The sequence below is a fragment of the Giraffa tippelskirchi genome, chromosome 6, assembly GCF_054371585.1.
Source record: "Giraffa tippelskirchi isolate mGirTip1 chromosome 6, T2T-mGirTip1v1.2.pri, whole genome shotgun sequence".
NCBI lineage: Eukaryota > Metazoa > Chordata > Mammalia > Artiodactyla > Giraffidae > Giraffa > Giraffa tippelskirchi.
Genome location: NC_137280.1, coordinates 14,204,804 through 14,228,548, shown reverse-complemented (window position 1 = coordinate 14,228,548; position 23,745 = coordinate 14,204,804). Strand labels below are relative to the sequence as shown.

Here is a 23,745-nt window from a genome sequence, read left to right as displayed (position 1 = left end):
AAGTTATCACTGTGACAGCAATGGTAAAAACTTAATTCACTAGAAAGTTTGATTAATTCCTGAATCCAATGACTACACTTTAATGTAACCTCCTAGGTCTTTGAGTTTTATAGTTTATTACACTTTAAGATAAATATAAAATATCAAATTGATAAAAGATAAAAGCTGACATATTTATCACCTCTATCAAGTGCATTAATTTTTAAAAAAATAAAAGCTACATCATAAGATTAAAAAACATTTAGGTCCCCAAAGAAGGATTCTGGTTTTAAAGTGCTAAAAGAATTATTTTCACTCCCAAATCAATGAAGTAGATGAAAAAATTATAGATGCAAATTCCTCTCTTTACCTATCTTATTTCTATCTTATATTTTTAATTGGGAAATCCAATTGATATTTCCCATGGATCCAAATATAGGGAAAATAACAATAATCAGAAGAAACTTCAGCTCATGCAAAAATCATAGTGAATAATTGAAGAATGACAAAATTTACAGTTAGTTACAAGCCTAAGCCAGAGATACAAGAAAAATCAGAATCATCAGATACTTTTCATTTATTGAATCAACAAAATACCTACTCTGTCCCAGGCACTGGGGATGTAGTGTGAACCAAACAAAGGGGCTCCTGCCATCATGCAGCTTATATTCTAAGGGTTAGGAAGGTGAATTTCTAGGAAGAGCATTTTTGATAAAACCTAGAAGTGGAACTTATCCAAAGAACACAAAAACACTAATTCAAAAAGATATATGCACCCCTATGTTCATTGCAGCATTATTTACAATAGCTAAGACATGGCAGCAACCTAAGTGCCCATCAACAGATGAATGGATAAAGACGTGCTACATATAGTCAAGTTACTCAGCCATAAAAAAGAATGAAATTTTGCCGTTTATAACAACATGGATGAACCCTGAGGGTATTATGCTAAGTGAAATAAATCAGACAGAGAAAGACTAATACTGTATGATCTCACTCATATGTGGAATCTCAAAAACAAATGAACTAACATAACAAAACAGCAACAGATTCATGGATACAGAGAACAAACTGGTGGTTGCCAAAGGTACTGGTTGGGGATATGGATCAATGAAGGGGATTAAGAGATACACATTTCCAGTTTATAAAATAAATAAGTCACTGGGATGTAATGTACACATAGGGAATATAATCAATAATATTTAACAACTTAGTATGGTGACAAATAGTAAATGAACTTATTGTGGTGATTGTTTCATAATATATACAGTGGAAATGTAAAATACTGAATCACTACATTGTATACCTGAAATTAAACTAGTATATATATAGGCTTCCCTTGTGGCTCAGCAATAAAGAATCCGCTTGCAAAGCAGGAGACTGCCTGGAATGCAGGAGACACCGGTTCAACCCCTGGGTCAGGAAGATACCCTGGAGAAGGAATTGGGAACCTATTCCAGTATTCTGGCCTGGGAAATCCCATGGACAGAGGAGCCTGACGGACTACAATTCCTGGGGTCACAAGAGTCAGACGCAACTTAGTGACTAACAACCACCACCACCACCATATATATATATATGTGAGTGTTTCTGACTGAAAGATCAGTGAATGCAAAAGTCGTTCATGTGGAAAAAGCTAGCCCCGTTTGAGGATTGGGAAAGCCAGAGTAGCTATCAGATGCACCCTAAATAACTAAAATACAAAATAGAACATGCTAGAAATCCACAAGAGAGGTGCTGCCAATACAATGGGAGTTCAGAACGGGGATGGATTACGGCCAGCCAAAGCTGGATCAATCAGAAGAGGCTGACGGGCAAGCAAGAGACACAGAGGAAAGGAAGAGGACTCACCCGGAGCTGAGGGGACAGTAAACGTGCAGAAGTGGAGGAAAAAGCAGGACAGACAGGGGAGCTGACCCCTCTTCTGGGAATTCCAAGGGAAGCAGCAGGAGAGGGCATCGGAAGGAACAGCTGACACCGGAGAGCAGAGGGCCTGGGAGCAGGCTGCCCGGGCTCAACCCTGCTCATCAGGCGGCGGGGACCACTCAAGGTGAACGTCTCAGAAAGGGAGATGGGCCATTTCCCCTGACTCGTGCTGTGGAAGAGTAACTTTAGTGGCATCACAGTTTATTTTAGCTCTGAGAAATTGAAAGGGTTTAGTGTACGGATAAATGAAAGCCACTTCTTTGGGAACAAAGTGGTAGTTTTCTGAATTTCATGCCAAAGTAGCTTGCATGTGTGCGGATGGGAAAATCAACTTCTTGACATGAGGACCTTCCACTGTTTGTCAGAGGTGTTGGCCACACCCACCGGCTGTCAGTGCATGTCTGTGCACTTCTGACTTTCCCCTCCTGGCGTGCGTGCGTGCGTGCGTGCTCAGTCACTCAGTTGTGTCTGGCTCTTTGTGACCCCATGGACTGCAGCCCGCCAGGTTCCTCTGTCCATGGAATTTTCCAGGCAAAAATACTGGAGTGGGATGCTATTTCCTACTCCAGGCAATCTTCCTGACCCAGGGTTGGAACCCACAGCTCCTGCATCGGCAGATGGATTCTTCATCACTGAACCACCTGGGAAGCCCCTCCTGACATGTATCACCATGTTAACTACGTAGGCATGTATGTACTGATGTATTTACTGTGTCTCCCTTGCCAGGCTCCCTAATCAGGAGGGGAGCGTCCCTGCACAAACTCCTGATGGCTGGACAGTGACACCCTAGTACACTGGAACAACCAACCCCCAAGTCCCAAGCCCATCTCTGAAGGTGGGGGGTGGGAACTTCTCCACCTGGGTCCCCCTTCTCGGCTCCACAGCTGCTTGGCCTCCTCTCTGTGTCCAGCAGGAACTCTGCCTAACAGTGGTTACCAAGGAGGGGTGAGAGTTTCATTTTTTTCTGTTATTTATAATTACCTGTTTTTGAATTTTCTAACAAGAGTTTGTACCAAGAGCTTTTATAATAATGAAAAAATAATCAGTGTTACAAGAGAACCCCTTTGAAAGAAGCATTTGAAAAGCAGGGAACCCTGCCAGTGCAGAAGACGAAAGAGACCTGGGTTTGATCCCTGGGTCGGGAAGATCCCCTAGAGAAGGAAATGGCAACCCACTTCAGTATTCTTGTCTGGCGAATCCCATGGACGGAGGAGCCCAATGGGCTACGGTTCATAGGGTTGCAAAGAGTCAGACACGACTGAAGCGACTTAGCACACAGACATAGTAGCCTGAACTACATCTATCCCTCTGTGCCCAGTTCCCAATCCCAACTGAAATAGGTTGAAAACTGTGGATTGTATAAAAGCAGTGAACCAAGACTTCGAAGCAATAACCATTTTTCCCCCAATATGTCCCCCCACAGGGTAGATAGAAAGGTCATGAGGTGCTCCTTCCTTCCAGGACAGGACAGCTGTGAAGCCCTGCAGGGTCCCGTCCATCAGAGAAGCAGTGCACCACCTCGGTGGTCCGCCAGAACCATCTGGGGGCCTTTGGAAAATCCTGATGCCCAGCTCACCACCTTGAGTCAGACAGCAGGGGCCAGGGTGCAGGCAATAGTGTTGCTGAAGCTCCCAGATAACCCCAGTGTGCGGCCAGGTTGAAAGTCATAGAAACTCCCAGGTAAAAAGTCCTCATGTTCATCCAGGGAAAGACACAAGAGTCAGCCTTTATCAACTGTCTCCAGGCTCAGATTCTTCTTTTAAACAAAGCTTGATTTTTTCTTTTGCCGTCCTTGGACCTCTCTCCAAGTGTCTGAAAGACCCTGGACACTACGTGAGGGCTCAGAGTGTGGTAGGAACAGGAGGATCATGGCTTGCATTCCAGAAGAACATCCCACAAACAGCAGGCCTGCCAGTTGGCCTCGGGCCTTTCATACTGTTTTTAGAACGTTGGGGATTTATGGCCACTAGTGATCTGTACTGTCCCAAAGGAAACCATTGAGGGATTAATTTAATTAAACAAAGACAAAGGAATAAATACAGACTAGGTTCTGACAAAACAACTTTGTTGTTTTTCTGGCAGTGGTCGCTTTCATTGGAAACAAATACAGATGTTTTTGGATGATTCTTTATTTTTTAGAAAAACAGCACTTATTTTTCTCACAGCCTGGGAGGATTTCACTGAAAGATGATAAAACTGGGGGGTGGGAAAAGCACTAAATTCAGAGTTCCCATTACCCTTTCAAGCCTTCTCTACCCCATGACCCCCACTCATGGCTACTGACTTCAATCCCATGTCACCTCCTCCAGGAAGCTTTCTCCAGGTTGGCGGGGCTTCGAGTTTCCTTCCTCTGGGCTCCTCGAGCTCTCTACACATGGCTCCACTACAGCACTTATGCATTTATCCCACAGTGTTAGAAGGACCTGATCACAAGTCTGACTGCCACATGGGAATGTGAGCTGGTGTGACTCATCTTGATTCCCTAGTATCCTAGCACATGGAGTTGGTGCCCCATAAGAGTTCATCTGCTGAATGAACAGTGATAGAGTCCCATCCCCCCTGCCTCCCAATGGGGATGTCCTAGAGTCCTACAATATCTCCTCCACTAGATATGGGGTCCTGGGTGCTGGGAAGAGGAGTGAGACGGGAACAAAACTCTTCCCGAGTCTCTACCTCTCCTCGTCCCCAGCAAGAGATACTCCTCTCCCAGCAGAGGACAGTGACATCAGGGAGCCAGTCTCCAGCTGCAGACACTGGAATCCTCACAACAGTTAAGGAACCAGCTGTCTCGCTGTCTTCCACATCCCTGCTACCCACCACATTGCCTGGCACATGACAGATGCTCATCAAGTGCTTGTGAATGGATGAATGGACCCAACACCTGAAACACAGGGTTGTCAGGCATCCCTCCCTCATCATTCTTACCCAGGCTGTAAGCTCTGAGGGGCACAAGATAAGTCTTGGTGGTTCTCAGGGTACCCATGATACCACACGCTTCACACAGCAGGTCTTTAGTGGATGTGTGTTGAACTGACTTGACAGTAGCCAGCCTGGAGTACTCAGGGGTGGAGGTGTCTTATCTGACCACTCCCTGTTAGAGGTCAAGTTCCCTGTCATAGTTTCCCTTACCACAGTTACAATATAACACTTAATTTGCAATTGATAATGTAATGTCTACTTCCCCTGCCATTTGAAGCCAGTGCTTGTTCTGTTCAGCCCTCCAGATCAAATAACTTGCATGGTGTTTGGCATGTGGTCAATTTTTTAAAATGTATTTGAATGACTGAATTCAGTCATTCATCAAATTGTTCAAACTGCTGGGAAAACAATAGTGAACGAAACAATCGATCCCTTGATTTAAAAAAAATCAATCGATCCCTGTCGCCATGGAGTTGATATTCGAGTGGGAAGCTGGCTCCTACTGACTCACATTGACAGACCATGCCCACCTCTTCGCAACTCTGCATTCAGCAAGGCCAAGTGGGTAGCGGAAATCAGCCATGGTGGCAGTATTGACACCACAGGAATTGGCGAACATTACAAATTGGGTATTCTCCCCCTGGAGATCTGGTTGTTAAACATTTACTAGCATACCATGGACAGCAGCCAGAGGTAACATAAATCGCTTAAACCATATATTTCTTAGATCTTAGAAGCGCTGTGGAACAAAAGCAGGACAGAGTAGTTGGAATGTGGAGGGAAGGGAGCTTCTGTTTTACATAGTGTGGTCAGAAGGCCATCTCACAGAAAAGATGACTGTATACCAGGACCTGAGGGAGGTAATATGAAAAAGCAGGGGTCTGGAGGACTGAATCTTGGAGGAGGAGATAGGGACAGTTATGTTTCTTCTTCTTTTTTTAGGAAAGTATTTATTTATTTGGCTGTACCAGGTCTTTAGTTGTGGCATGTGGGATCTAGTTCCTTCAACAGGGATCAAACCTGGGCCCACTGCATTGGGAGTGCAGAGTCTTAGCCACTGGACCACCAGGGAAGTCCCATGTTTCTTTACATAGGGTACAAGGGAGGCGATCAGATAGAATGAAAAGAATATTGTCTTTGGAGTCAGACCTGGCTTCAGCGAGGTAACCTGTGTGACTTCACATAAGTGATTTCCGTGAGACTGAATCTTCACGGAGGTTAAATAATAAAGTAGAGAAAACATCTTACTGCAGGGTTAAATGAGATAATATAGATGATAAAGTAGATGATAAATATAGATGATAATATAGATTATAAAATATATCTGAGAGATAGTAGGTACTCAGCAAATATAAGCTTCCTTTTTTCTTGTACTTGGTCATGTCCAACTCTTTTTAGCTCCATGGACTGCAGCCCCTAGGCTCCTCTGACCATGGGATTTCCCAGGCAAGAATACTGGAGTAGGTTGCCACTTCCTATGCTAGGGGAATCTTCCTGATCCAGGGGTCGAACCTGCATCTCTTGTGTCTCCTGCATTGGTGGGTGGGTTCTTTACCACTAGTGCCAAATGCCTTAGTCGTGCAGGCCTAGTTAAGCATGGAGAAGAGGTGACCCCAACCAGATTTTGCCTACGTCACAATTCTAACACGATATCACTTTATTGGGTGCCGATGAAACCCCCCGTATGTGGATATTAGATTCAGATTACTTGAAACAATATCAGTGTATCTGTGACTAAGTTTTGGTTTGTGAGTTCTAGGCTAACTTGACCCGATACAGCAAAGTAGGCAATTTTGAACTTTACAGCACAAGATCTCAACAAACTCAAACAATGCCTTGCCAGAGGGTGTATAGTAGTACATGGCTGATAGTCAGCAAAATCTGCTTGCTTCTCTTGCTGGAGAGTTTTAGGAGGGATATAAACCGCATCTGCTTTGTCTCCCAGATGAAATAAATCAGGGAGGATTTGATAACTAAGAGCCCCAGGGCTGTGCTCACATCCATCCCTGATGTTTCCCCTGAGGCTCACAGGCATTCTAGATTTAAGGGCCTTCCTCCCTGTGTGATCTTGAAAGCCTGGCACAGTGCCTCAGCCTGGAGAACTTGGAAAACTTTCATCTGGTTACCCTGGACAAGAAGCACGGGACAAAGACTGTGGCGGTTGCAGCTGACATCATCCTAGACGAAATCAAAGGGTTTTTATTGACTTTTCAGAATTTTAGACAAGCCACATGGCATGCTATTGACACCAGTGACAGTCTAATCTCTCCTTTGGAGTTAAAGCAAAATGAACATCTTTAAAGACACGCTCCACTAAAGAACCTGCCTGCAAATGCAGGAGATGTAAGAGACGAGGGTTTGATCCCTGAGTTGGGAAGCTGCCCTGGAGGAGGGCATGGCAATCCATTGCAGTATTCTTGCCTGGAGAATCCCAAGGACAGAGGAGCCTGGCAGGCTACGGTCCATTGGGTCACACAGAGTCGGACACGAGTGAAGCGACTTAGTACGCACACATGCTGCTATTGAGCCTGAGACGGAGAAATCAGAAATTATTTATCACAGCGAGAGAGAAGACAAATGTATTATTAGAGCTGCTATTTCTCTCCGCTGGGAAACAATGGGATCTCTGCCTGCTCCAACCTGAAAGCTCACTTGGAGCTAGGGCTCCGCAAAAGCCTGAGAAACCCAAGTCTGCATTTTTAGGGACCATCCCCCTTCTTTCATTATGTCTGAAAGCCCTAATCGTATTTTGACAGCTGCAGTTTGAATTTAAAGACTTTCAGCAGTTAATGTGAGTCATCAGCCTTGTGCTTCCACGCTGGAAGAAACAAAAGCAAGCCAATGTCACCCACAAAAACAAACCTGTCCTTTCAGGCAAACTCCAGCTGTGCCTTGCTCTCATCCCTCCTCCCCCAAAGCTTCATGCTTTTTCAATCAGTTATCCTATTCACGAACTGAGATTTTAGTTTCCGTTTGAGAGAGGGAAAAGAGGAGGAACCCCAAAACATCGCCTGAAAACATAAGTGTATCTGACCAAATGAGGTTGATCAAAATCAGAAATAAGTGTGAACAAATAAGGCCCTAGTCGTGCTGAGCGCTTTGCAAGTTCTAAACGGCTGTCAATCACAGCATCCCGTTCTCATTATGAACTCCCAACGGAGCAGCCATCTCTCAGGAAGTGATCTAGCTTAGAACAGCTGGGTCAGTGGTTTTCAAACTCGACTTCAAGATCAGAATTCCCAGGAGGGCTTGTTAAAACACATCCTCCTGGGCCACACCCCTGGAGTCCGTGATTCAGTAGATCTGGGATAGGTACCGCGTGGGAATGTACATTCCTAACGAGCCCCCGCCCCCGCCGCCACAAAGCCGCCTGCTTGTGTGCGCCTGCGCACTCTGCTCGTTCTTGCACTTGGTCTGCGCTCTGTGGGCTGCCCCAAAGCTGAGACCCTGACCTCCTCTTTCCGCACTCCCTCTCTCCCTCCAAGATTCCATGCGTTTTCAGGGCCAATGACCACCCCAAGCATATCCAGCCAGGCATTTTCCTTGAACTCTAACCCTCATCTCCAGCTGCACCCAACCACTTGTGTGGGCTCTTGCCCAGACTCGCTGCTTTCCCCAGCAAAACCAAGTTTCCTCTCTGATAACTGAAGTTATCAAACACCCCTCACCAAAAAAAAAAAAAAAAACCCAAAACAACAAACCCTCCTCAGCCACCATTCCCCATCTTAAGTCATAAACTCTTCCCCTTGATGGGGGTTATTGCTATGATCTAATTAATTCCACGGGCATAAGAAACATAAGCACTGAACTGATTGAACTGATTTGAACTGTAAACTGATTGCATCCTCCACGTTCTGCTCCGCACGTGCAGAGCACCAGGGAGGCCAAGATCTGAGTGTTCCTTGCATCTCCAACATGAGAGACACACTTATTTCTCTCCCACACCCCACCAGAGTGTCTGGCCCAGAGAGGGGGATGAATAAGTACTGAATGAATAAATGAATGAGTGAGGGGATAGGTAGATGGTATTTCTGCACCCATTCTCTACCTAAATCTAATACTATATTATGTATTACTGCCAGGGTCAATGTAGTAAAACGTGGTTTTCCCTCTGACATCCTGTATTCAGCCCCTTTATCCACTAAAGACTGCAGCTGGAAGTCAGCTTGAGAAATCAAATCACCCCGTAATTTGTTCCAGCTTAAATTCCTTTTCTCATCCCCCACTAATGCCCCAAACATGCTCTTCCAAACAAGCAGTCTGTTCTTGTTAGCATCCTCCAAAGCCCACAAGCCCTGCAGTTCTCTTCTCTTCTTTGACTTGCTAGAAAAACCCTTCCTCCCCAACATCTTCCCCGATTGTTCCATGACTCTCTGATCTCTCCTCTTGCAGCCTTCTGTCTCAGTACCACTTACTTTCCAAAACCACATTGTTCTGTGTGTACGTGTCTGTATATATAAACTATACCATAAACTACACATATTTAATGTATACAATCTGATAAATTTGACATAGCCACATATCATCACCATAATCAAGATAACATACCCATCACCTCCAGATCCCCAGTTCCCTAGTGTCCGTTGGTAACCCCTCCACCTGACCCATTCCTCCCCCTGGCCCCAGGGAGCCACTCATCTGCTGATCTCTATCACACAGATTAGTTACCATTTTCTGAAATTTCATATAAATGGAATCCTACAATATGTACTCATTTTCTGGTCTTGTTTCTTTCATTCAACGGGGTTATTTTGACATTCATCCAGCTTGCTGCATGTGTCAATGTGCTGTGCTCATTCTCTCAGTCGTGTCTGACTCTTTGTGGCGACCATATGGACTGTAGCCTGCCAGGCTCCTCTGTCCATGGAATTTTCCAGGCAAGAATACTGGAGTGGGTTGCCATTTCCTTTTCCAACATGTGTCAGTAGTTCATTCTTTTCACTGCCCAGTAGTATTACACTGTGTGCATATCTCACAATTTGTTATCAGTTCACCTGTTGATGATTTGTGTTGTTTTGATTTGATTAGTTTCCAGTTTTAGCTTTTTGCAAGTAAACATTTGTGCTCAAATCTTGGTTTGAACATAAACTTTAATTTCTTTTGAGTAAATACCTAAAAGTGGAATGGTTCGATATCATGGTAAGTACATATTTAATTTTGTAAGAAACTTCTAATCTGTTTTCCAAAGTGGTTGAACCATTTTATCCTCCTACTAGGAAAAATGATAATTCTGTTCCCAACTTTGCCATTACTTGACATGGTCAATATTTTAAAATGTATTCAATCTAGTGGAAGTAGAGCGGGGGTATCTTGTTATAGCTTTAATTTGTATTTTCTTAGTGACTAATAAGATTGAGCATCTCTTCTTTATATATCTTCTTTGGTTTAGTGTCTATTCAAATCTTTTGCCCATTTTGACTGGGATGTTTATTTTCCTATTATAGAATTCTTTATAAATTCTAAGGTCCTTTGTTGGATATATTTAATTTCAGTCTGTGATTTGCCTTTTCAGTTTAGTAGCAGTGTATTTTGCAGTGCAAACATTTTAATTTTGATGATGTTCAATTTATTGAGTTTCTCCTTTGTGTTCTGTGCCCTATTTAAAAAATCCTTGACAAACCCAGGGTCATCAATTTTTTTCCCTACATTTTAATCCAGACATTTATATGTTTCTCCTTTATATTAGCATTTAAAATCAGTTTTAAATAAATTTTTGTATATGGTATGAGGTAAGGGTCAAGGTCCATTTTTTTTACACATGGCAATCTAATTGTTGTAACACCATTGGTTGATGACATTATTCTTTTCCTGTGAATTGTCTTGGTACATTTGTCAAAAATTATTTCACCATAAATGTGTGGGTCTATTTCTGGACTATATTCTGTGCCAGTGATGTCCATTGTTACATAATTACCACACTGCTTTGATTACAATTGCTTTATAGTCAGTCTTAAGATAATTTGATCCCTCCAACTGTATTTTTCTCAAAGTTTTACTTTATTCTCATTATTTGCAGGTTTCATACTTGCAAATTTACCTACTTTATAAAATTTACTTGGAACCTAGAATCGATACTTGAGCATTTTCGTGGTCATTCATGGATCTGTGCAGAGTGGTGAAAATATTGAGCCACCTGATGCACTTTTCTAGTGAAAGTCAAACAGTGCTCTGCCTTCTTGTTTTAGCGCTTATGCTATAAACAAATATCTTTTTTGTGTTCTATTTAAAGCCATAATTTTAAAAGTTTTGTGCTATTGGTGACTTCACTGTTTAAAATGGCCCCTACGAGCAGTGTTGAAGCGCTGACTGGTGTTCCTAAGGCAAGAAGGCCATGATATGCCTTATGGAGGAAGATGTTAGATGAGCTTCATTCAGGCGTGAGTAATAGTGCTGTTGGTGGTAAGTTTAATGTTAATAAATCAACAATATATACTCGATAAGGTGTCTTTAAACAGAAACACCCATAAAATAAGGTTCTGTATTGATTTGTGAAATATTGTGGCCAGAGGCTTGCAGGAAACTAACCCTATATTTCCCCTAGGAACAATAATCCAGTAATCATTAGTTCAGTGTTCACAGAGATTTACAAACCATACCTACTGTGAGTAATAAGAATCGACTGTTTTTGACTATTCAATTGTTTTCTTTAATTTTCATCTATATTTTAGAATCAGGTCATCAGTTTCTATTCAAAAATGTCTGCTAGAATTTTGATAGGGATTGCTTTGAATCTATAGATCATTTTGGGAAGGATTGACATCTAAGCAACAGTAAGTCTTCTATTTGATGATTTGCTATATCTTTCCATTTCTTTAGGTCTTTAATTACTACAGACATTATTTGTATTTGTCAATGTATAGATCATATCATGTTTTGCAAATTTATCTCAATTTCTATATTTCTGATACTCGTGTAAAACTTTTTAAATGTCTATTTCAGATTTTTGTTGCCAGTATATAAAAATACAATCAAATAACTTTGTATATTGACTTTTTATCTTGCAACCTTGCTGAATTCATTAATTAATTTTAGTAGCTTTTTTGAAGATTCTATCAGCTTTTCTACATATGCAGTCACATAGTCCGTAAAACAAAGCTATGAACAAAGCTAGTGGAGGAGACAGAATTCCAGTTGAGCTATTTCAAATTCTCAAAGGTGATGCTGTGAAAGTGCTGCACTCAACATGCCAGCAAATTTGGAAAACTCAGCAGTGGCCACAGGACTGGAAAAGGTCAGTTTTCATTCCAATCCCAAAGAAAGGCAATGTCAAAGAATGCTCAAACTACCACACAATTGTACTCATCTCACGCTAGTAAAGTAATGCTCAAAATTCTCCAAGCCAGGCTTCAACAGTACGTGAACCATGAATTTCCAGATGTTCAAGCTGGTTTTAGAAAAGGCAGAGGAATCAGAGATCAAATTGCCAACATCCGTTGGATCATCGAAAAAGCAAGAGATTTACAGAAAAACATCTATTTCTGCTTTATTGACTATGCCAAAGCCTTTGACTGTGTTCAGTTCAGTTCAGTTCAGTTCAGTTCAGTTGCTCAGTCATGTCTGACTCTTTTCGACCCTATGAACTACAGCATGACGGGCCTCCCTGTCCATCACCAACTCCCAAAGTTTACTCAAACTCATGTCCTTTGAGTCAGTGATGCCATCCAACCATCTCATCCTCTGTCGTCCCCTTTCCCGCCCACCAGCATCAGGGTCTTTTCCAATGAGTCAGTTCTTCACATCAGGTGGCTAAAGTATTGGAGTTTCAGCTTCAGCATCAGTCCTTCCAATGAATATTCAGGACTGATTTCCTTTAGGATGGACTGGTTGGATCTCCTTGCAATCCAAGGGACTCTCAAGAGTCTTCTCCAACACCACATTTCAAAAGCATGAATTCTTTGGCACTCAGCTTTCTTTATAGTCCAACTCTCACATCCATCAGAGAAGGCAGTGGCAACCCACTCCAGTACTCTTGACTGGACAATCCCATGGATGGAGGAGCCTAGTGGGCTGCTGTCCATGGGGTCGCAAAGAGTTGGACACGACTGAGAGACTTCCCTTTCACTTTTCACTTTCATGCATTGGAGAAGGAAATGGCAACCCACTCCAGTGTTCTTGCCTGGAAAATCTCAGGGACGGTGGAGCCTGGTGGGCTGCCGTCTATGGGGTAGCACAAAGTCGGACACAACTGAAGCGACTTAGCAGCAGCAGCAGCTCACATCCATACATAACTACTGAAAAAACCATAGCCTTGACCAGACAGACTTTTGTTGGCAAAGTAATGTCTCTGCTTTTTGTGTGGATCACCACAGACTGTGGAAAATTCTTCAAGAGATGGGAATACTAGACCACCTGACCTGCTTCTTGAGGGATCTGTAGGCAGGTCAGGAAGCAACGGTTAGAACTGGACATCGAACAACAGACCGGTTCCAAATAGGGAAAGGAGTACATCAAGGCTGTATATTGTCACCCTACTTATTTAACTTATCTGCAGAGTACATCATGAGAAATGCTGGGCTGCATGAAGCACAGGCTGGAATCAAGATTGCCAGGAGAAATATCAATAACCTCAGATATGCAGATGACACCACCCTTATGGCAGAAAGTGAAGAAGAACTAAAGAACCTCTTGATGAAAGTGAAAGAGGAGAGTGAAAAAGTTGGCTTAAAGCTCAATATTCAGAAAACTAAGATCATGGCATCTGGTCCCATCACTTCATGGCAAATAGATGGGGAAACAGTGGAAACAGTAGCTGACTTTATTTTTGGGGGCTCCAAAATCACTGCAGATGGTGACTGCAGCCATGAAATTAAAAGATGCTTACTCCTTGGAAGAAAAGTTATGACCAACCTAGACAGCATATTAAATAGCAGAGACATTACTTTGCCAACAAAGGTCCATCTAGTCAAAGCTATGGCTTTTCCAGTAGTCATGTATGGATGTAAGAGTTGGACTATAAAGAAAGCTGAGCATGGAAGAATTGATGCTTTTGAACTGTGGTGTTGGAGAAGACTCTTGAGAGTTCCTTGGACTGCAAGGAGATCCAACCAGTCCGTCCTAAAGGAAATCAGTCCTGAATATTCATTGGAAGGACTGATGCTGAAGCTGAAGCTCCAATACTTTAGCCACCTGATGTGAAGAACTGACTCATTGGAAAAGACCCTGATGCTGGGAAAGATTGAAGGCGGGCGGGAAAGGGGACAACAGAGGATGAGATGGTTGGATGGCATCACCGACTCAAAGGACATGAGTTTGAGTAAACTTTGGGAGTTGGTGATGGACAGGAAGGCCTGGTGTGCTGCAGTCCATGGGGTCGAAAAGAGTTGGACACGACTGAGTGACTGAACTGAACTGAAGTCTGTAAAAACAGTTTTACTTTTTCCTTTCCAATCTGTATTAATTTCTAATTTCTTTTTATTTCATTATTATATCAGTTAAAACATCCAGTCCAACGTTGAATGAAAATATGGCAGTGAACGTACTTTTTTGTTCCTTACCTTAAAAGGAAAGCACTTAGTCTTTTACCCTTGGGTATGATGTTAACTCTTGTTGTTGTTCAGTCACTCAGTCGTGTCTGACTCTTTGTGACCGCATGGACTGCAGCAGGCTTCCCTGTCCTTCACTATCTCCCGGAGTTTGCTCAAACTCATGTCCATTGAGTCAACAATGCCATCCAACCATCTCATCCTCTGTCCCCCACTTCTTCTCCTGCCCTCAATCTTTCCCAGCATCATGATCTTTTCCAAGATGTTAAGGTCTTTTCATATATGCTATTTATCAGGTTGAGGAATTTCCCTTTTATTTCTAGTTTATTGAGAGTTTTTATCATGAATGAACATCGGGTATTGTCTAATGCTTTTTGGGCATCTATTGAAATGATCTTATGCTTTTACATTTTTTTAAGTCCATTAATATGATAAATTAAATTATATTAATTTTTATTGAAGTATAGTCAATATTGTATAAGTATAGTCAATAGGTACAAGTATACAATATATTGATTCACAATTTTTAAAGTTATAAAATATTGGCTATATTTCCTGTGTTGTGCAATATATCCTTGCAGTTTATTTTATACATGATAGTTTGTATCCCTCAATCTCCTATCCCTATTTACCCCTCCCCTTTCCCTCACCCCATGGGTAACCACTAATTTGTTCTTTATACCTGTGAGTCTGTTTCTTTTCTTACTATATTCACTAGTTTGTTATATATTTTTAGATCACACATATCAGTGATATCAGTATCAGTATTGATCTTTCTCTGTCTGGCTTATTTCACTTAGCATAAAACTCTCCATTCATGTTGTTGCAAATGGTAAGATTTAATCCTTTTTATGGTTGAGTAGTATTCCACTGTATATGTATACCACATTTTCTTTATTCATTCATCTGCTGATGGACACTTAGGTTGCTTCCATATCCTGGCAACTGTAAATAATGCTGCTATGAAAAACAGAGTGCATATATCTTTTTGAATTAGTATTTTTGTTTCTTTCAAATATATAGCCAGGAGTGGAATTGCTGGATCATATATAGTTTTGTTTTTAGTTTTTTGAGAACCCTCTATACTGTTTTCCACAGTGGCTACACTAACAGTGTATGAGGATTCCTTTTCCCCCACATCCTCACCAACATTTGCTATTTATGGTTTTGTTTTTTTTTTTTTATGATAGACATTCTGACAGATATGAGGTGATATCTCAATGTGAATTTGACTTACATTTCCCTGATGATTAGCAATGTTGGTCATCTTTTCATGTGCCTGTTTGCCATCTGCATGTCCTCTTTGGAAAAATGGTTATTCAGGCCTTCTGCCCATTTTTTTTTTCAATTGGGTTGTTTGTTTGTTTTGATGTTGAGTTGCATGAGCTGTTTATGTATTTTGGATCGTAACCCCTTATCAGTCATATCATTTGCAAACATTTACTCCCATTCCAAAGGTTGTCTTTTTGTTTTGTCTTTTCCTTAACTGTGCAAAACTTATTTTAAGTTTAAATAGATTCCATTTGTTTATTTTTTATTTTATTTTCTTTATTTTAGGAGACAGATCTGCCCCCTCCCCCAAATATTGCTATGATTTATGTTCTGCCTATGTTTTCCTCTAGGAGTTTTGTGGTTCTGATCTAACATTTAGGTCTTTAATCCATTTTGCATTTATTTTTGTATGCTATGTCAGAAAATGTTTTAATTTCATTCTTTTACATGTAGATGTCCAGTTTTCCCAGCACCACTTAGAAGAGACTCTTTTTCTTCATTGTATATGCTTATCTCCTCTGTCATAGATTAATTGACCATAAGTACATGGGTTTATTTCTGGGCTATCTATTCTGTTCCATTAATCTGTGTGGTTTGTGTGTGTGTGTGTGTGTGTGTGTGTGTGAGAGAGAGAGAGAGAGAGAGATTACATACTGTTTTGATTATTGTAGCTTTGTAACATAGTCTTAAACCAGGGAGTATAATTCCTCCAGTTCTTCTTCAAGATTGTTTCACTATTGAGGGTCTTTTGTGTTTCTATACAAATTTTAAAATTATTTGTTTTAGTTCTGTAAAAAAAAAAATGCCACTGGTATTTTAATAGGGATTGCATTGAATCTGTAGATTGCCTTGAATAGTATGGTTATTTTAACATTAATCCTTCCAATCCAAGAACATAGTATATCTTTCCATCTATGTGTGTCATCTTCAACTTTTTTTTTCTTTTGGCTGTGCCACAAGCATGTGGGATCTTACTTCCCTAACAAGGGATTGAACCTGCACTGTCTGCAGTAAGGTGCAGCGTCTCAGCCACTGGACTGTAAGGAACTTCCTGTCTTCACTTTCTTTAATCAGCGTCTTACAGGTTCCAAGTACAGGTCTTTTACCTCCTTAACTAGGTTTATTCCTAGATATTTTATTCTTTTTGATGCAATGGTAAACGGGTTGTTTCCTTAATTTCTCTTTCTGATATTTTATTGTTAGTGTACAGAAATGTAACAGATTTCTGTATATTAATTTTGTATCCTGTAACTTGACCAAATTTGTTAATGAGTTCTAGTAGTTTTATGGTGGCATGCTTATGATTTTTTATGTATAGTATCAGTCATATATTACTTGATTTTTTTAAAAGCTTTATTTTATTTACTTGTTTTGGCTGTACTGGTCTTTGTTGCTACACAGGGTTTTCTCTGGTTGTGGCAGGCGGGGCTACTCTCTAGTTGCAGCACTCAGGCTTCTCATTTCAGTGGCTTCTCTTGCTGCAGAACATGGGCTCTAGGGCACGTGGGCTTCAGTAGCTGCACCTCTTGAGCTCTAGAGCACAGGATCAATAGTTGTGGCGCACAGGCTGAGTTGCTCTGTGGCACATGAGATCTTCCCAGACCAGGGGTGGAACCCATGTCTCCTGCACTGACAGGCAGATTCTTTACCACTTAGCAACAAGGGAAGCCTTATTTATTGATTTTTGAATGGTAACTTTAAATGTTAAAACCAATGCTTGTGATAAATTCTACTTGGTCTTGATTATATAATATATATGGATTCTATTTGAGATGTTTTTAAGAATTTTTGCATTCACATTCATGAGGAATGTCGTTATTGTTTTATTTTCCCTTTTTAATAATGTGGCTGTTTCTCTGTCACATCAAAGGGATCATGTCCTTTGATTAAACTGTAATATAAAGGCTATTAAATTGCTTATATAACTTGGGAAAATAATCTCAGGAGCATATCTGAACAATAAAACTGTAAAATGCATTTGATATGTTTCTTGAGAAAAAATGAGAAAGCTGGACCAGAAAGTTTACATTTTCTTGCCAAGTGAAGTTTTCTAAGTGTTGCATTTTCATTATTCTTCCAGACAGATTAAATATTCCAGAAGGGAGACAAAAAAGGGAAAATTCCTTATTTTTTAAAACTAAACAAGATAAAGTTTTTTCTTGTTAGTGGGAAAAGAATTCAAGGCTAGGGGAATGGTGGAGGAAAAGAGATATATGAAGACTGGCGCGCTTCATGAGGATTCCAACTCCCCCTCACATCTTTAAATGGGGAAAGAGAAGAACATAAACTTCTATTGAGGCCATATGGGCTATGCGCTTGGTAATGCTTTTATGTATATCTCATGGTTTTGGATGGGGAAGACTTTTTGGAGGACCAAAGAATCTTACAGTGCAGCCTCCAGTACATTCCAAATAGCTCATATGGTATGGGCAAAACGTTAAAGGTAGAATTATTTAATGTACTTGATCTGGTCTTTAAATAAAGGGGCACATTTTGAGACACTGACTAACTAGTGTCCAAAAGAGGGTTGTTTGGACAATGAAGAGACCCAAATCTAGGTCATCTAAAGATGTGTTCACGCCTCCCCTGAAAAAGAGAAAATTAAATCAGGGGGGTGGGTTACACTCTTCAATAATCAAAGGGCTTCTCTTTTTAGCTGGGAAAGGAAATGAACTTTTTAGTATATGGCTTCAGTTGGCCATGTACTTCAGCATATGATCCTTCAGAAATAGGATCAAAGGTGGGAATTATAAAGAGTAGGATTTCAGCTCAACCACTGACCCGAGCTACCTTGGAGGTGGGATATGGGTGCTTTGTAATGATCTGTGTTCCAGATGGGTGATGATGGATGGATATGCACCATCACCCTGGGACACCAGGGAGAAGTAGAATTCCTGGGCTAAGGGGGAAAGGACACTAAGAGTCTGATAGACAGGGTCTGTTTCCACTTGAAGAACCTAAGACTCAGCAATGTCTGCCTCCTCTCTGCACACAGGCAGGGTATGAATAGAAAATGGCAGCTATAAGCATGTGTGTGTGTGTTTGAAGGCCATCGCCTGAGAGTCCCTCTCACAATCATTCTGTGCGTGATAGAATCACAGGAGTTAGTAGTGAACTTGGGGGAATGACCATCATTTGAATGTCAGACCTGGTGAAGTGGTTCTGAGTCTCCTCTGGGATCAGTGAGCACTTTGAACCTGCCTGTCCTCTTGGGCTTGGAGGAGTGTCTCTGGCTGCAGGACTGCCTGCCCCTCAAGGATCACGGGACAGCGTAGAATGGTGGGTAAAAGCCAGGACCATGTAACGGGATTTGGGTTCTTGCTTGGTCTCATTACTAGCCCTATGACCTCGAGTAAATTGTCTAACCTTTCTGGTAACTTAATTTCCCTTATCTGTAAAATGAAATGCTAAACTTTAAGAGCTTGAGGTCAGAATTAATGAGATAACAAATATAAAACACTCAGGAGAGCTCCTGGCACACGGTATAAACACTTAATAAGTGACTATAAATCACTTATTAAATAAGTGGCCTTATTTAATAAGCAGCCCATGCTGCTTGTGTGGGCTAAGCAGCAACTGCAGTCACTTTGGGCTGCAGTTATCTTGGTCATTTATTTGACTTCTATGCAAGAACGCAACTTCAAGAGAGCAGGAATATTGATGTTTTAGGCACTATTTCATTTCTAGAAGTTTGCATGGGGCCTGGGCACATCTCCCCCCCCCCCCCGGCTTTTTTCATGCTGCATGGCTTGCAGGATCTTAGTTCCCTGACCAGGGATCGAACCCATGCCCACTGAAGTGGAAGTGCAGAGACTTAACCACTCGACTGCCAGGGACCTCCCAGGGCCTGGCACATCTCAGGGGCTCAAAGCTGGAAAGGGCTGTGTCTCACTCCTCTCCAGGCCCAGAGAGTTCCTCTCTGTGTTGGCAGAGAGCAGCTCAGAAACAGAGGTCAGGGTCTGGCCCAGACTCCCCTCGCCACAACTTTGAACTGTCCGCCAGACCAAACTCAGGGGCTGACAAGGATCAACTGATGGTTTGTCACCACCCTTCCCATCTTATGGGTGAGGAAGCTAAGTCAAGGAGTTTAAATCACCAGCTCAGGGTGACATACAGCTAGGATGTCAGGGTTGAAACTCGGGTCCGCAGACTCTGAAGGCCTTAATCTTTCCACAAGGCCCCCGGTGTACAATTTCAGGTGTGCAAACAAGATTCCTTATTATGGGAAGAGAAAGAAATGCTCTTTTTGACTGGACGTATTAAGGTGAGTCTTGTGCAGACAATAAATGTCCAGTACTCTTGCCTAGACAATCCCATGGACGGAGTAGCCTGGTGGGCTGCTGTCTATGGGGTCGCACAGAGTTGGACACGACTGAGCGACTTCACTTTTACTTTCACTTTTCACTTTCATGCATTGGAGAAGGAAATGGCAACCCACTCCAGTATTCTTGCCTGGAGAATCCCAGGGACGGCGGAGCCTGGTGGGCTGCCGTCTATGGGGTCGCACAGAGTCGGACACGACTGACGCGACTCAGCAGCAGCAGCAGCCACTGCTTCCAGGTGACCGGAGGGCGGGGTCAGCTGCGACGGGAGGGCGGGGTCAGTTGGGATGGGGGCGGGGTCAGCTCAGATGGGAGGGTGGGGTCAACTGGGACGGGAGGGCGGGGTCAGCTGGGATGGGGGCGGGGTCGGTTGGGACTGCAGCGCCCTGCTCCCCTCCTACTCTGCTCCCTTCCCTCCCAACCACCTTGGCTGGCTGAAGCCAGGGAATCGCAAACCATGGCAGCAGCAACCTAGGTCAGAAATTCACAGCAGTCTACGGCCATACCACCCTGAACGCGCCCAATCTCACCTGATCTCAGAAGCTAAGCAGGGTCGGGCCTGGTTAGTACTTGGGTGTGAGAAGTTCATAGCAAATGCTGATGCCAAGGTCCCACCCAGACCTGCTGACTGTCAATCTGAGGGGCCAGGGGGTGGGTGAGAGCAGGGGTCAGCTTCCTGGGTGGCTCTTCCCTAGTTATTGAAGCTTGAGAACCACTGCCTGGGCTCAGGGCCCTCCGAGCTGGGCCTCCCCGCCCCTCCACCTGATAAGTCTGTCAGAAGCCCAGACAGTTTCTGCATCATGCCATGTGATGCGCCAACAGCCCCAGAACCGGAGAGAACCCAGGCCCCAGACCCGGGAGAGCTTGGGGCCTCAGAACTTGAGGTGGGACCAGGCCAGGGGGCTGGCAAACCTGGTGTGTGGGGAAGGCCTGCTCATGACATCAGGGGGAGAACTTTTTACGTTTCATTTGCTGATCTCAAGATTCCTCTAGATTGACTAAGCCAGAGCATGGAAAATGGACACTGGCAGATGCCAGGATCCCAGTGGATCAAGGGAGCAGGCGACAAAGGGAAGAATTTCTTGAGAGTCCCTTGGACTGCAAGGAGATCCAACCAGTCCACCCTAAGGGAAATCAGTCCTGAATATTCATTGGAAGGACTGATGCTGAAGCTGAAGCTCCAATACTTTGGCCACCTGATGCGAAGAACCGACTCATTGGAAAAGACCCTGATGCTGGGAAAGACTGAAGGCAGGAGGAGAAGGGGACGACAGAGGAAGAGATGGTTGGACGGCATCACCGACTCAATGGACATGAGTTTGAGTAAGCTCCGGGAGTTGGTGATGGACAGGGAGGCCTGGCGTGCTGCGGTTCATGGGGTCGCAAAGAGTCAGGCACGACTGAGCGACTGAACTGAAAGAAGGGAAGCGCAGGACAGGAGTTAGTGAGGTGGAGGGAGGCTGAGTGCTCTGCAGAGAAACCCTGCCAGGGTGGGGGAGGCTCCCGGAGAGGATGGGGCATGTCTGGGATGTTTAGCTTGTTTGCTGAGCAGTGTGTGAGATGACCCCGCCTGAGCTTCCCCAGTCCTCCAGTAAATTCCATTAAACCCGTGAACATATGGTACGAGTGATTTTCGTTGTGGAAACCAAAGAAGGGTCAGGGGTTCAAGCGGAAGACCAGGATGATTCAGGCCCCACTCAACAAACAACCTGGGGTCCTGGGTTCTGGGAGGAGCTGGAGAACACAGGGACCCCTCCCCCAGCAGGGCCTCACAGAGACTGGGGGCTTTGAGCTTCTACAGGCCACCAACCAGAGGAGTCAAGCAGATGTTCCCTAATCTTGGGGGGCAGGGAGGCCCCGAGCCAACCACTCTCAACCCACTGAAAAGTGAGAAGACAAAAGGAAAATGTGGTTTGGCTCCATAAACGCGATACTAATTATAGCCATTTGTGCAAACTGCTTTCCATTAGGGCTTAATTACTCACCATGCAGTATAATCACAATTACGCATTACATGACCTACATGTCAGATTTGCTGAGTTTTATTTGCCTCCACGTGGGCCAGTCTTCCTCATGTCCTGAGGAAGTCTGGTTGTTTTCTAGGCTATTAGTGTCTTTATTTATAACTTGAAAAAAAAAAATATAGGCACAACACTCAATGTATGCGTAATTCTCTCCTCTAAGAGGCGGATTACCTCATGCGGCTCTAATGTCAGTATATTGTCCAGTACGGGGGCTTGGCCAAAAAGAGAATGTGAATTCTATTAACACTTTATATCTGTTTGCCCTTTTTTATTTAGGAGACCTATAAAGTGTCCCTCACCAAACCAATTAGATTCCTGCACTCTTCTAAAACAGAACTTGAATAACCATTCCCAGCCAACATTAATAGCTCACCCTAAATCCATGCTTCAAGGAAGATAAAAAAATACAGAAATAACTCCTCAGGGTGAAACGGAGCAGGACCCTATGGTCTTTGCCCCCTCCCTCCACCGCCCCATGTCCTCTGCCTGCCTTTTATCTGTAGAAAACTTTGGTCAACGAATAAGTTTAACCAGAGAAATGAGAAATACAGAAACAAAGGAAAACCGTCAAAGGAGACCAAATAATAATAATATAGTCAGTAAGCAAAGTCAAGGACATTTAGTTCCTCCTCAAGGACTATAGATAATATTCTGAGCCATATCCTGTGAGCTGTCTTATAAATACTAACGCTCCAGGGTGAAGAAGTTAACTATATGATGATCCCACTGTACCCACGATGTAAGCTGCCACAATCCCAAGAACTGGCCTCAAAGAAATGGGAACAAATGGACCCTGGAACTGAAGATTAACTGAACCTAAAACGACCACGACGACGCTACCACCCATGACCAATTTGAAGGTGACTGTCAGAGCCGATTATGCTGTTTCTGCATGTAGCCCCCTCCTATCTATAAAAGCTCTTGCCCCACTGGTTGCTCCTGGAGGGGGCTGGCCTTTGGACAGATGTTGCCAGCATTCCCTCCACCCCCAGCTGCCAGCATTTGAAATAAAGCAAACTTCCCTTTTCCACCAACCTGGCCCGTTTATTGGCTTTTTGGGTGGTGAGCAGCCAGACTCCACACACCTTTCGGTAACAAGAGTTCATAACAACCGCGCATGAAAAGGCTCTTCAGCGGTTCCCCCCTAAAGAACAGCTTAGAAGTCAAGGACAGCAGTTCAAGAATCCAAGGAAGCTGTTTGCCTGCTTAGTGCTATGAAGGCAGAGTGGGGGACAGGGCAACACAAAATATGTGGCTTAGACAACCTTGTTTCTGTTCTTTAGGGAAATGATGACTTGGTTGAGTGGGGGTCACAGGTGAATTAAACGGGCCCAGATAATGAAAGAGAGCCGAGGAGGACAGAAGAGACACATGAGCAAAGCAATCTTACTTCTGCAGGTCTTCTCATCCGAGTTGAGGATGTAGCCTTGCTTGCACCTGCAGACATACGAGCCCGGCGTGTTGATGCAGAAGTGGGCACAGTTATGTTCCAGGATGCTGCACATGTGGACCGCTGAAAGGGAAGACGCAGGACGTTAGAGCAACAATGATGTCTTCTCTAACTTCATCCTCCAGCAAACAGTCATCCAGAAGCTACACCGTGAAGGGGCAAGCACGACCCAAAGAGAAACAAGCTGCAGGCTCTGCCATCAAGGGGGGTTTACAGCCTTTGGTTGGACAAGACAGTTCTACACTAAATACCATCATCAATAAATTAAGAGATGGGATTGACATATATACACTACCATGTGTAAAACAGAGAGCTAGTGGAAACCTGTTATAAAGCACAGGAAGCTCAGCTCTGTGTTCTGTGATGACCTT

The 23,745-nt window shown here is 43.2% G+C and overlaps 1 protein-coding gene across 4 annotated transcripts in view; it reads right to left on the bottom strand.

Annotated features, from left to right (window-relative positions):
• Nucleotides 1-23,745, bottom strand: part of MATN2 (matrilin 2) — a 165,617-nt gene that overhangs the window by 75,508 nt on the left and 66,364 nt on the right. For all 4 annotated transcript variants that reach the window (XM_081505204.1, XM_081505206.1, XM_081505205.1 and 1 more), the window contains exon 4: nucleotides 23,315-23,437. In XM_081505204.1, coding sequence (XP_081361330.1) covers nucleotides 23,315-23,437 — 123 coding nt within the window. The remainder of the gene's footprint in view (nucleotides 1-23,314; nucleotides 23,438-23,745) is intronic.